Source organism: Trachymyrmex cornetzi, unplaced genomic scaffold (assembly GCF_001594075.2).
Source record: "Trachymyrmex cornetzi isolate Tcor2-1 unplaced genomic scaffold, Tcor1.1 scaffold124, whole genome shotgun sequence".
Lineage (NCBI taxonomy): Eukaryota > Metazoa > Arthropoda > Insecta > Hymenoptera > Formicidae > Trachymyrmex > Trachymyrmex cornetzi.
The window spans coordinates 88896-103752 of NW_017295806.1; the positions used below are offsets into that span (position 1 = coordinate 88896).

Genomic DNA, 14857 nt, shown 5'->3' on the forward strand with positions numbered 1-14857 from the left:
TATAAATGATACCCGATGAGAATTAAGCCTTATTAAGAACTGCAGGAATGAATATTATATATTAGTAATAAAAAAATTATAAATAGAGATTAAAAGTAACACACAATGGATATAAATAAGACATAAAAGACATAAATTTTATATTTTAGACGTACGTTATATTTAATTTGCATTTGTGTATGCTATTGTTTGCATTATGTTTCTATAGGTAATATACAGAGTGTCTCAAATCAAACACTCGGTCGCGGACACTCCGATTCGTCTGTGAGGGATGCGGCAGGAGAATCGATCCCTCGCGGTGACCGTATAAATAGGATGAAGCGATCGATATTACGCTCAATAAAATCCTTCGATTCCGGAGATCCGTCGATTGAAGAAAAAGAAGAATCCTTGAATTTTTAAAAGGATATCGTCAAGATGATATGGCGTACACGAACGAAGAATATTGTGACATGGCTGATGGCACTTGGCGAGTGCCATAGACAGTATTACGTGGCTGCAAGACGATAGTCGACACGCCGAATTGTATCCAAATTGAGCAAGACATCCGTCAACTCTCGTCATACTTCGAGCAGCTCAGAGACTTTATGAAACTGGCAGTGTCCTACCGAACAAATACGATACTGGAAGAGATCGCGAGGCAAGAAATTTGCGGAATATGGAGGCATTTTTACGTGCTTTCGAACGAAATCCTGAATCGAGTATTCGGGTCGTTGCTCGAGAATACGATTTGTCACGAACAACTACATAGGATATTGCAAGAGAAAAAATTGCACGCATTTCATTACACCGGCAAACAATATTTGCAACAATAAAATCAACGAGCAAGAAGAATATTCTGCGGATATTTTTCTGAGAAAAACAGATCAAGATTTCATATTCCCTTCTTATATAATATTCAGCAATAAATCACTATTCACACGAGAAGATATTTTCAATTCGTACAACATGCATTTGTAAAGCGTTCTCGACTCAGTTTAGTTTACTTTATCAGTACACGAAAATAGTTCCAAATACGGGACATCCTGTATATCATTTAGATCCGATTGCATCAGTGTGCACATAATTCTTTTTCCCAAGTAATTCTATAGGAGCTTCTTTTCATGGACTAATGCCATAGATTCCTATGTACAACCTTATAGAAAAATTTCCTATGTTATCCTATATACGAGTATATACATGTTGCGTAAATCCTATAGATAACCTATTCTAAGATATTTAGAGAAAATAAGCACATCAGAGAAGCTATCAGCGTCAGAGCTGTGTGCCTCAGTGGCAAGACGGAAATCTACCAACTCGGAGGAGAGATCAGGCCAGGGTTTAAGACGAGGAGCGCCCTGATATTTTTCTGTGTTGTCATCAACTGTTTACACTAGACAAGCTCCTACAGAATTTTAGAGGCTGCGCACAATGAAAGGAATAGGAAACAGGGAACAGAGAATAAGAATTTCAACCTACCAGAAATCATGTATTGTGGAATACACAGTTTCTGATAGGTTGAAATTCTTATTCTCTGTTCCCTGTTCCCTATTCCTTTCATTGTGCAGAGCCCCTTATAATTCTCTATAGAAACCCATGAAAAAACCCATGGGAATTTACAGTAAGATAGGAGCCTCCTCCCATGGGGACCTGTCGAATTTACCATGGGTACCCATGGTTAAGCAAACCCATAGGAAAATTCTCCATAGGAATTTGCAGCAGGGTTCTTTCTAAAAAAAGGCACCTCATCAGTATTATTATATTATGTTCTTGTGCATATGAAAGATAATAAAATTTACCTAATACATATGAAAAATAATAAAATTTTGCCTAACATAATGGTGAAAGTAATCGTATGCAATTACGAAAGCGACTCCCACCCCACTTCCCTCCTGCAAAGGCGCACGACTTTTCACACGAAGCAACGATTTTTTTGGTTTATAATTGTTAGTTATTTTGGTATCTCTGTTGGTTAGAGAATTTTTTTACTATCTTTCTCGTTTTCCTCGCTAAAATGCTTCCGAAAATTACTTTCATTTTGAGGGCCACAGTTATCGTAATCATGCCGAAACGCTACTAATCTCTCCCTAAGTTAAATTAGAAAAACTGTAAAAAACTTATTGCTAAAAATTATCTCAGCCAAGGTTCGAATTCTCTGGGACCTTTCGACTTTCCGGGGCGAGCATCTTAACCAACTCAACCACTGAAGCTTCATTTATTGTTTAAAACTTTTTTTTGTAACACGTACAATTTCAAAGGTCGCTAAAAACTTCTCTTTTAGCATGTTTTCAATATAGCAGCCAAAATATAAATAAGCATCATTTTGTATCGTCACATTCGCAATCGGGAGACAAAAATGTATAAGAAATGAACAATTATGTTTCTTTTTACGAGAACGTAGCTCATCCGAAGTTTAACCCAATTTTTAATTGACCAAATAATTTCTTATTATAAGCACAGAGATGATTTGGGACACCCTGTCCTAAGTAACATACGATTATCACAATAAGGGTGCGGTGACACTATCGTCATTGACACTTAAAAATTTTCGTCGAATTTCAGTCAAGATGATATTATCTCGATCTGATCTTATCATGACAATTGTGTGTCACTTAAGATCACAAATTATTTCTAAGTTTTCATACCATGACTTACAAAAAAGAACTTTTTTCCTTCTTTCTTGATTATTCACTCTTAAAAAAAGAAAATCATCATGTGTAATCATATCACAGATTCAAATGAATTGTGATATGATTACACATGATGATACATATGCATATATAAAAATGTCCAATTTTTTAAATGGCATATTCAACTAATAATTAAAAAAAGTAATTAACAATATTAAAGCACAATTTACAAGATTAACATAAACGTAAATAAATTTAAATATAAATAGAAAATAATATTAACAAATAAATTTATATGAAAGGATTTCTATGATGTACCGTGGCGTATTTGCGCATTGAAACACTAGTGACTGATTCTTCTATATAAAATAAAATTTCATTGTATAAAAATAAGATTACAAAGATTGAGACAAAAAACTACTGAAAGTATAATAAAACCACATTCTGCAGTACACAAACTGCAGCTGCAATAAAAACATGTTTTATAAATAAGCTCGAAACCTTAAAATGTCCTTTAAAGTGCGGTAAATTTTGCGCTATCATAGTTATTATTCAGCATTATCGTTTACGATGCCAAATTTCCGTCAGTATCTTTATAATTTGTTCATGCAAGACAACCTTACGCACGAAATGGATCAGTGCGTTTTATGTATTAATATAAATCCAATTTTCTCGGTTCCGTAAGTTCTTTAATCTGCTTAGATAAAATCAGATGTCTATCATGAACTGGGTAAGCTCAAAAATTTGATAGATGTGATAACAAAATCAATCGCTTTTGAGATTTATGGGTATCTATTGGAACTATTGAGCGTTGCCACTGTGCTCGAGAATCGATACTGTGGGCATATAAGTGATACTTTGCATACTGCATTTTGACATCTCTGAAAATGATGCAATTGCTTAAATGATGAAATTACCATCAACATACTCTGAGCTGACTCGAAAGTTGTTCGTCTGATGCCCACAAGAGCCATTCAAATGTGACGTGCACAGTGGCATATAATACGATTTACATGCAGTACTAATATCATTAATTAACCTGTGCGTGGGGAAACCACCGCTCGGAAATCCACTCTGTCCGGTACGTCTGATAGCATAAACAATGAAAAGTACTGACTTAAGAGATAATAATTAACTTTGGTTGCTAGTCTCATCTCTATATATACAATATAATTACGATGAAAAGATTAAGGTTTCCCCACACTAAATCATATATTTTTTGTACAATAATTTTTGTTTCTATAGTTATAAGATGGTTGTAAATCGTTTGATACTTTATTTCTTTCTTTGGTAATTACGCACAATAAAGCCCTTTCCAAATTTAAACATTTTTTTGACTGCAATGTTGGTAACAATCTTTGTTATGACTCAAATAGCAATAATTAATTAAAGGAGGTCGAAAAATATATAATCTACCTATTTTTTAAATCATTTATTTCTAATACAGCTTCTATAGTGATTTATTACGTGCGTTTGACTTTTTACGCGAAGCGAGATTTACCTCATCTCCCCCCTGCCTAGTGGCGCATGAATTTCCGCACGAAGCGAGGTCTACCCCACCTTTCTCTTTGCCTAGGGGCTTTCGACTTTCCATGCAAAACAAAATCCACCCCATCTTCCCCCCTAAAGCGTGTTCAGATTCCCACTCGAGTACTCTACGGGTGTCATGTTATCTTTGTTTAACATTCGGTAAACAATAAGGATAAAGTGATACCTCAGCGCTCGAGTGGGAATCAAAACATACATCTCGAAACATGCGACTTTCTACGCGAAGTGAAGTCCAACCCACTTCCCCCCTCCCCTGCTTATAAGCGTTCAACTTTGTAAGTAGAGGGATGTAATGTAGACTTCGCTTCGCGAATATTTGTAGACAGAAGGGGAGATGGGGTAGATCTCGCTTTGCGTGGAGTCGCGCAACCCTAGGCAGGGGGGAGGTGGGGTAGATCTTACTATATTAAAAATGAATGATAAAAATAATAGGTAGGTTATATATTTTTTAACCTCCCTCGATTATTTATTACTATCTGAGTCATAATAAAGATTGTTATCAACATTGCAGCTCAATTATGCTGAAATTCGAAAAGGGCCTTATTGTGCATAATTACGCTTTCTTTTACGTGATGTACGATTACCGAAGTATCGATAATAATTTACATTATAAAAGGATATATAGTAATTTACTCATCCTAAAGAATATAAGACAAATTGATTTTGAAATCAAAATTTTCCTCTTAACAAAATGAAAAATGTACCTTCTAAGTTCTTCCTGACTATGGGCCAATGCTTGAACGACTCGTTCCAATCTCAGGGACCTGGCTGTTAAAGGAGACGCCGCGTCGCTTCCACCGCTTCCTATACCACCACTATCTCTTTCGCTAACCGAATGCAGTTCCTCTCCCGACAACTGCAACTGTTACAGATAGGAACTATTCTTTCCGTATATAATTCGTACATACTTTCTAAATTTCTTAGAATGAAAATTAAGCTAATCTTTGAATAAAAGTGAAAATATTTTCACCCCTTATAAAAAGAGTGAAAATTTTTACTCTTTTGGAATGAAATTTTACTCGATGGGGGGGGGGGGGGGGAGAGTTTTATTTCTTCCAAAGTGAATCTCATTCCAAACAAGTAAAATCTCATTCCAAAGGGGTAAAAATTTTTAACTTCTTTTTCTATGATAAAACTATTTTCACTTTTATTCAAAGGTTCATTTTTCAGTCTTTTAGAGTAAGATTTCATTCTAAGGGATTTAGGAAATAGTATTTCGAAATGTTTTAACGACAGATCTTTGATTAATTTGGAGTGGATTTTTTTTAGAGAAAAATCGCGAAAGGACATCATTTATTGCAATTTTTCAATTTTATGCATTACATATTTTTGCAAGTAAGTTTCAAGTTGAAATTCCATAAAATTAAGCACTATCTAAAATTAAAAATAGTATTTCATCACTTATTCAACTCCTAAAAGTTACTTTACAAAATTTTTCTTTTCAGTTGTTTATAAATCAAATATGAATAAGTGATAGATACATTTTCATTAAGAAAAACATAGATTTTAATATTGATTTTAATGATTATTTAATGATCGTAAACGTGATTTTAATTGCTGAACGCAGCCAATTTTCTGAACATTCCATCGATATTTGTACATTCTGTGACGATTCTTTTACTTTTACTATTTCGGGACATATATATATTCGACACATTGGTAATATGAATTGAACTTTCTGTGAATATTTAGCGTTAGCTGGGATTCTTCGTAAGTTTTGTATTACAGATTAATTTATATACATCAAATATAATATGTCCTTTTATTGTTTTCTTTGAAAAAAAATTATAAAGGCTCTAGCCAAATAAGGAGGACCGAAATTCCTCTCACAGCGGATTTGGTTGGTGTTTAAAGCACTTTTTTGTCACTAAAGAAAACTTGGTTTCTTCAATTTTAAATACCCGATTCCTATCCTATCGTCCATAACCTTCAAAATGGTGTTTCTTAGTAAATAATTTTTGGTAATTATATTTAGAGTATGAACTCCACCTCCGATTTTGATGAAATTAGGCTTATTCGACGCATTTTTGCTCGAAAGAATCTGCAAGAAACCGTTAGATCGGCTTCGCGAACCGAGATATTAAGCATTAAAAGTTAACGACTATTGAGATTAGGAAATCTGTCACAGAGGCAAGGTCTATAATTGTATTGTTGCACATGAGTTTTCACAAAGCCATAGAGAATGGACTGCGCGATCCGTGTGCCAAAATGGTCGATAGGGATGAGAGAGAGGGACCGTAGCAAACGGCCATTTCTATCTCTTTCCATTCAATGGTGTAATGGGAGAGAGACGGAGATTGGCTGTCGCCCACGGTCCCTCTCTCTCATTATTATCGACCACATTTGATACATTACTTAGATACGGATCGCAAAAAAAACCCCCCCCCCCCTCCTCCTACCCTGCAAAGGAGCGCACGACTTCTATAATTGTACTGTTGCAAAATTGAAACCCACGTGCAACAGTTTTTGGATGTTAATATCGTTTTTTTAATATTAAATAAATGAAAATCTCCAGAGAATACCTGAATAGGGAAAATTTATCGGGCACAGCTACGAAATAGCTATTGCAAATAAAAGTTACCATGAGAACTGGCAAAAAAAAGGAGAAAAAGCGGTTTTTGAAACATTCTCATGGATAAAAAATTCTGAAATAAATCAAAGAGGTAGTTTCCCTAAAAATACAACTTTAGTTAAAATATAGGGGTAGCAAGTCTTATGAGAACCAAAATATTAAAATTTTGTTTTGACTCGTAAAATTAGAACTTCCCGCCAAATTGGTAGTGGAAACAAAAATTCAAGTTATGTATCTGAATATCTGCTATCACCTAAAATTTCAAGTCAATCCATAAAACACTCGCAAAGAAAAAAAATTATTTATTAAAAAATATCATTTCAAAGAATATGGACAACAGGGAGAGTATCGGGCATCAAAATTTGGGAAACTAAGTTTTCTTTAGTGACAAGAAAGTGTGCCAAACTTCAATCAAATCCGCTGTGGGGGAGATTTCGACCTTCATTATTCGGCTAGAGCCTTTCACCTTTTATTTAAGCATACCAATCTCCTATCCCTTCTTATTTAATAATAATAATTAAATCGAGTTGCTAACTAACCTGGCTAGCAGGAAGAGATTCTGATAGTTGGCCGGGACTAGCTAAAGAAGCAGCATATTGATGTAAATGCGCCGGGGACATTGACGCAGGTGCCTGCATGAAGAAGAAAATATAGGAATATATTGTAAGTAACATGATCACTTTGCTCATATTTACGCAATCAAACTAATATAAATAACAATTATTGCATTTACGTGATTACTAACGGTGTGGTACTTATGTAAATAATCCCTATTTGGACTATGGTGCGATTTTGGTGTGGATCGACCACTCAACGGCGGCGATGCTCGCTCGAGACTTCGTCCCCTCGCTAATAGATTCATATGTTCAAGGCTGCCAACGCGAGATTCCAGTTCCTCCGCACGTGCTTCCGTACTCTGCTTTTCTTCCTAAGAAAATTCTCCACTTTCAATTGCATATAACTTAATAATTATCGATTTTTCAAGATAAAAAAAATGAATTAAACTAGACAAAAAGTATAAAAATGATATGTTGAGTCTGCGATACCTTTTTACATTCATTTTTACATTAATATATATTCCGACTTCATATAAAATAAATCTATGCATATGAGTCGTATAATATTAATTACTTGAATTAATCTAATTTCCTTATTAATAGCATCCAATTGTTCTTGTAACATCAATGCTAATGTTTGGGCGTCTGTATGTCCGGTGGGGCTGATTACGTCCGCCGCACAACTGAAGATACTTTCGTTATCTCCATCACCTTCCGCGTCACTCGAAACATCAAATGCTTGTTGGACATTGGCAAGCACATGTGCTTGTTGCAACTTTTCCCATTCTTGCTCCGCTAAAGTCCGTGCAACATAATTCTAGAGTATCCAAATTCACGTTATAAATGTTTATCTTTAGACATACACCTAATTAATGTCTTTTATATCATATACAACTGTACAATACCTTCGATGAATCGTCTTCGATAGATCGTTTACCTCCTCTTCTAGGCAATGAATGTGTGTCGAAACTGCTGTGACTTGCACTTCTCGAAAAGGAGCCTGGATCTACGGTATTTGGCGACAAACTTCTCGTTAATGCGTCCGTTTGCTGAATATTAAATGCAATTTCTTGTTGGAGCATCTGTCTTTTAACATTGTCGATTTCCAAACGTGCTTTGCCCAATTCTTTAACAATGTCAGCCTTTTCATTTTGCAGATCTTCCGCCACTTTTCTCGTTTTTTCGAGTTCCTGAGTAAGCGCATTCTTTTCTTCTAACGCGTGCATTCTTTCTTTTAAATGCACTTGTAATCTTTCATTGGATTCTAAGCAAAAATTTTAACTATTAACTTAACTTAAAATTTTAATCATATTTATTAATACCGAATAAAGTTAAATATACATATAGACAAATATAATGTCAGACATTAAATATTTGTTGCTTTCGAAAATACAAGAATATTTTATTAAAAGTTATTTTTATAGGTCGTATGATTTTCAAAAAAATCAACAGTGATAAGAAGAAGAGAAATTGCATATTTTATTTCTATAATATTATTTCAAACTAAAAGATGATAAAAAAATATTTAAATATTAAACGTTATTTACATACAAGTTATCCTTTTAGACAGAAAAGCATATTTTCTCATTCCTAATATAATCCAAATTATTGTTTACATTCCCACAAGCAATTAGGGCGATCTGATACAGAAATAATATTACGTGAAAATTACCAGATAAAAGTTTATCAACAGTTGTACTAAGACGTGTATTATGTTCTTCGTTCATCTTTAATCGTTGATTAACACGCATTACTTCTGCATTCTTTTCTTCTAATTGTGTTTCCAGTCTTTGAATTCTATCCTCCGCGCTACCATGCCTTTCCTGAGCCTGCTTAAATTTTATATAATTAAAATTATTTATCACACACAACACATGAATTGTAATTTATTTATAATATTATCAACTTCCGTATTATTGAACTGTTATTTACGGAATTATCTCCCATTATTTCAACAAATTTCATGGCAATGATAAATGTCAATTTTCGAAATAAAAGTCAATTCTTATGATTGATTGGAATAGATTAATAGAGGGTAAACATATTAAAATGTAATTTAAGGCGAGTAATGAATATAACTTATACAAGGTATCCCACGTAACTGTGATTGCGATTTTTCCAGCATTTCCGATGATCTGACAAAAATTATTTTGAATAAAAGTTAGTCAGTTTTCAATCGGCTACAAATTGCAATGTTAAAAATTTGCAAAATATTCTTTTTTAGGAAAAAGTCAAGGTCACCCTAATTTTTTTAAATGCACTACGTATTATTTATTTCAGAATATTGTAACTGATGTCAAGACGAATTCAATGACCTGCTATACTATGATCTTGAAATGATCATAGATCTTGACCTTAAAATCAGACGTGTGAGATCAATGAATGGAAACGTTTTCGTGAAAAATTATTTTGTATTAAACTTTACATGTTTTTCATTACATTGTTCAGTAGAAAAAATGTACTTGTAGACAAATTGAAAAACGTAGCTATTTCTGCATTCGTAGTCGTATTCCCAAATATAATTCACAATTTATTACATACGTGTATGTATGTGGTATGTATGTAGAGAAAATATCAACATAACTTGTAGTACTTGTAGCATAGCTCGAACGCTGATACGGTCTTGACATCAGTTACAACATTATAAAGTAAAAAGTACGTAGTGCCATTTAAGAAAATTAGGGTGACCTTGAATTTTCCTAAAAAAAAAATATTTTGCAAATTTTTTATATTGCAATTTGTAGTCGCTTGAAAGTTGACTAACTTTCATTCAAAATAATTTTTCAGATCATCGGAAGTGTCGGAAAAATCGTGATCACAGTTACGTGGGACACCCTGTATATACGTTTTCATATACATTATATAAAGCGAGCAAAAATCCCGTAAAGATACAATATCTCGAAAACGCATTTTCCGGAAAAATGGTTTAGACCAAAAATCTTAGGGTTTAAAAAGTTCTATTTATTAATTACATCTATTTAAGCTTGGGTCGCCAAGGTCACATAGATTTTTTTAAACGGGGCACCCTATTTTTAATTACAGAATTTAATAGTTGATGTCAGGTACTTTACGAAACGCTACAACAAAATTCAATTTTATTAAGTCCTTTTAGAGTTATAAGGTTCAAATTTACAATACCGTCAGCATTACCATTACCCAGGGTGTCCAACCGATGGCTGAAACGTCTTGAATGTTATTGAGGATCATAACCTAAATAACATTTGTCAAGATTAAAGAAATTAGAGGTTGTTCCTTTATGAATTAAACATTTATTTTTACGTAAAAATGAAAATAAGATTCACAATCTCCAATGTTCTAGATCTTGATAAATGTTATCCAGGTAATGATCCTGAACAACATTCAAGAGGTTTTAACCATCGGTCGGAAACCTTGGGTAATATTAATGCCGGCGGTACTATAAATTTCAAGCCTCATAATTCGAAAAACACTTGATGAAAATGAACTTTATTGTAGTGTTTTAAAAAGCCCTTGATGTCAGCTATTAGAATGTGAAATAAAAAATAGAGTGTTCCATTAAAAACTGACCTGATCTTGATGATGCCGTCTAAGGTCAAACAGATCAGTAAATAAATCTTTTTAAATCCTACAACTTTCGTTTAAATCATTTTTCTCAAAAATGCTTCGTTTTAGAGATATTTCATTGATTCGGGACTGTCTATTTATCTTGTACATATATGCATTAGATCTCAAAAATTTTTATGAAATTTTCGAAATTCCATGGCGTGAATTAAAAATTGTGTATATGTATACTGGGTGTCCTTCAATTATTGACACAGTGCTCTTGTATAGCTAACGGATTAAACTAAGTCATAATAAATAATTTTTGTCACTAGCTATTTTTCTGTAAAATTTATAGTACTTGAATAAAAAATTATTGAAAAAAAATATTCGGTGATTTTTAATAATTAACATCTTGTTAACTATTACGAAAATTGCAAAATGGTAGAGGACTTCGATTCAGTTTAGTCCGCTCTATCTACACAAAAGCGATTAGTCAAAACTTACGGGACACCCCCTGTATATATGTATCTATATAATTATTTTAATATTCTTATTTAATCTGAATGATACATTCTATTGTAGCAACATTCTATTATAGCAGTAAGAAAATAAAAGTATGTTATATTCATATGAGCAAAAAAACAGAATAAACCCTGGCGGAAAAGTTTCTATGCCAAAGTACGCCAAAAACTATTTTTAAATACGTCAAAAACTATTCCTAAATACGCGGTTTAGAACACGAAAGTAGTTTGGCGTAGAATTCTACTTCTATGCCAAAGTAAGCCGATTCATGCCTTTGTATACCAAACAACGCCAAACTATGCCAGAAAATACGCCCCTAATTATGCTCGAAAGTACGCTTAACTACGCTAAAAACTGCGCCTAAGTACGCGAATGAACCATGGAAGGAGTTTGGCGAAGAATTCTACTCCTATGTCAAAGATTTACACCTTTCTACGCGAAACTATACCCTAAGCATAGTTTCAGGTACATTTACATAGTACTGTTTAAAGTAACATGATGGTATCTTGAACTCATTGGCATGAATTCAAGATATCATGTTGCTGTCATGATGGAATTAGAACTCCATCATAACATGGGTACTTTAATATTAAAGTCCAACTCTGAGGGCTCACATGCGAAATGCTGCGCTCCTTATATACTTTCCCAAGTAATTCTTATTTACGAGTTCATGCATCTCCACCATGGCCCACTGTCGGCGGAGATGCATAATGTTCACGGATGAGTAAAAGTAGTTACGCGTAAAATGGCGTAGAATGGCTTACTTTATTACGAACGGAAAAATTAAAAGGTAAGTATTGTACTTTGGTATAGTTTGGCATAGAAATACGTACCTCAGAAAACAATTTTTTCGTGCAACGCGTAGCTTGGCGTAGATAGGCATAGTTATTTCCGTGCCCAACTATCAAAGTGTAGAGTGTAATTCCGCGTAGAAAGACATAGAATGGTATACTTTCTCCGAATACTTACGAAAAAATGGAAACTAGTTTAGAGAAGTTCGGCATAGAAACGCGTAATTCAGGATGTAATCATTTAGTTGCGTGTAACTTTGGCGTACTTTCTGTGCCTAACTAGGTCTAAGTATGCCATTTTACATCTTTCGCATAGCTTGGACTATTTTCTGTTTAACAACGCGATTCTACGCCACAGTCATAGAAGTAGAAAGGCCTACTTTTCGGCGTATTTCGATAAAGAAATTTTTCCGCCAGGGAAGAGAGGAAGAATATGTCACATATTAATAAACATTCTAAAAGTAATACACTATAAATCATGGTATTTGAAACATATTTGTAATTCACGCAAATAATAGATTTTGTACAAACGAGATTGACTTCCACTATACATGCTACATCATATTAGTTTGCAAATCATATGAGATAGGACTATAGGACATAATCAATTTTCAAAAATATGTGAAGAAATCATGTAACTAAAAATTCTTGATGCAAATGAATTTAATCTGTAAATTGAGCTCGTATTTATATTTAGCAATTTGTGTATTTCAGGGTAAACATTACAAAGACACACAGTAATACACAAAAATACTTGATCTGTATGTATGTTAAATGTTATTATGTACCATACATATAGTAATATAAGCACACAGCAGCAAATCATTGTTGCTTGATAAAATTAACTGAAATATGATGAGAGCACTTTAATAATAATGCATGGCAAGAATGATAAGCCTTCTAGATATAAATTCTTAGGAATGTTAAGTGCAGAGGAATAAAAAAAGGGAGAGCTGATGATGTGACATGATATGATTCCTCTGCGTACCTGGTTGGGCCTCCTCACCTGCGTCAGAGCCTCCATCCTTTGCTTTAATTGCTCTTCCATTTCTGGTAACTTAGCGTATTGAGCTAATTTTTGTTCCGCGAGTTCTAGTTTTTCTTGTATAGCAGCAATTTTTTCCTCTTGGAGCTTCAGTAAATTAAATTAATAATAAGAGAGAAAGTAAGTGTTAGAATTAAGAGAAAGAGAAAATAAGGATTAATCTGTGATTTACCTTTAATTGAGCTTTCTTATGCTGCAACTCCTGCTCCAGCTTCTCATTGAGATCATGAAGACTAGTGGACTCTCGTTGAGCATTGAGGTATCGTTTTTCTAGAGTTGCTATTCGTTCTTCTTGATCCTCTTTTTGTGCCGCATTCTCTCGTAAATCTCTTTGCAATTTAAGACCTGCCTCTTGTGCCTTCAAAAGATCTTTTTGTGTTTTGGATAGTGTTTCCTCTAACTCGGCGACGCGTCCGCTTAGTTCCGCTACTCGTCGTTGCCACGTATTTAATTCTGAACTCTAAAATAATATTTACAACATGTATTTAAGTATAGTTCAATTAATTGTAAAATTAAAAGAAATAAAAAAGGACTATGAGCCAAGCAAAATCTTTGATGATTAATCATTAAACGATAACATCGATCTCACAAATCGCTGTTAAAACTTTTTATTTGTTAATGAACTTCTTTGACATCAACTTTTTACGAGAAAAGACACTTTAAACTCATAGTATCTCCGTATGCCATTTGTCCCGTAGTAAACCGTACTAAGATCCCATTCGGTGATCCACCAGGAATGTGTAATATAGAACATTTTTGAAAATCGTAGTAGTATCACCGGGTATTTATGTAACATTTATGTAACATTTTTACGAAACTGAGCATCATGTACATATGTATTTCTTCATCTACGTTTTCTTTGTACATTTCAATTCTTATTCGATAGTATGTTACTGTAGTACGGTGCTGTTGTATTGTGACGTTAGAAAAGTTTTTGTGGTTCAATTTTCTTTTATTAGCACTTTATTAGCGATTATATAGTAACTCGACAATTATCCAAAAAATTATAAAGAACTTGAAGAAACAGATTTTGGCATAGAAAATGCTTTATTCGACATCTCTGAAGAAGATGAAGACCACACGCACGCACACGCGCGCGCGCGTACATATGTACGTACATACATACATATATACGTACACATATATATATATATATGTATACGTACATACACTGAGAGAAAAATGTCTGATATTTCTAACTATAATTACGTATTACTATAATTATAATTATTACTGCTATAATATTAATAATAATAACCATATACCATATAGTACATCTAGTTTTAGAAATAAATGTATGTTTCCTAAATGTATATTAACTATATGTTTTCTTTCCAACAATTGATTCATATATCTCATTATTCTGTTCATAAAAGTATTAAGAAACGATTACAAAAAAGTTAATAGTTAACGAGTTACTTAACATTCTACGTCAATATATGTAAAAATAAAGTATAAAATATCTCATAAACTATTGTTTTTTTATATCATTACTTTGATACTTTTATGCAAAATAATTGGAGGAATCACATTATATAAAAAAAATTATACAAATCCATTTAAAAAAATGGAGGTTCTTCATATCTTTTTGATGCCTCCATTTAGAAAAAAGCAGGGAATGGAAAGTTACTTTTTAAAAGTAACAAGTTACAGTTACTCGTTACCGAGTAGGAAAAGTAACAAGTTACCGT

General features: G+C 33.4%; 1 protein-coding gene across 15 annotated transcripts in view; it reads right to left on the reverse strand.

Annotated features, from left to right (window-relative positions):
- Positions 1 to 14857, reverse strand: part of Liprin-alpha (PTPRF interacting protein alpha) — a 75183-nt gene that overhangs the window by 18173 nt on the left and 42153 nt on the right. For 7 of the 15 annotated variants that reach the window (XM_018521852.1, XM_018521866.1, XM_018521862.1 and 4 more), the window contains 9 exons: positions 13339 to 13626; positions 13110 to 13253; positions 8959 to 9118; positions 8192 to 8550; positions 7861 to 8103; positions 7475 to 7657; positions 7269 to 7361; positions 4862 to 5019; positions 3649 to 3696 (listed from right to left, as the gene is read on the reverse strand). In XM_018521852.1, the coding sequence (XP_018377354.1) occupies positions 3649 to 3696; positions 4862 to 5019; positions 7269 to 7361; positions 7475 to 7657; positions 7861 to 8103; positions 8192 to 8550; positions 8959 to 9118; positions 13110 to 13253; positions 13339 to 13626 (1676 nt within the window). The remainder of the gene's footprint in view (positions 1 to 3648; positions 3697 to 4861; positions 5020 to 7268; positions 7362 to 7474; positions 7658 to 7860; positions 8104 to 8191; positions 8551 to 8958; positions 9119 to 13109; positions 13254 to 13338; positions 13627 to 14857) is intronic. The other 8 variants (XM_018521864.1, XM_018521863.1, XM_018521861.1 and 5 more) reach the window with 4 other exon arrangements.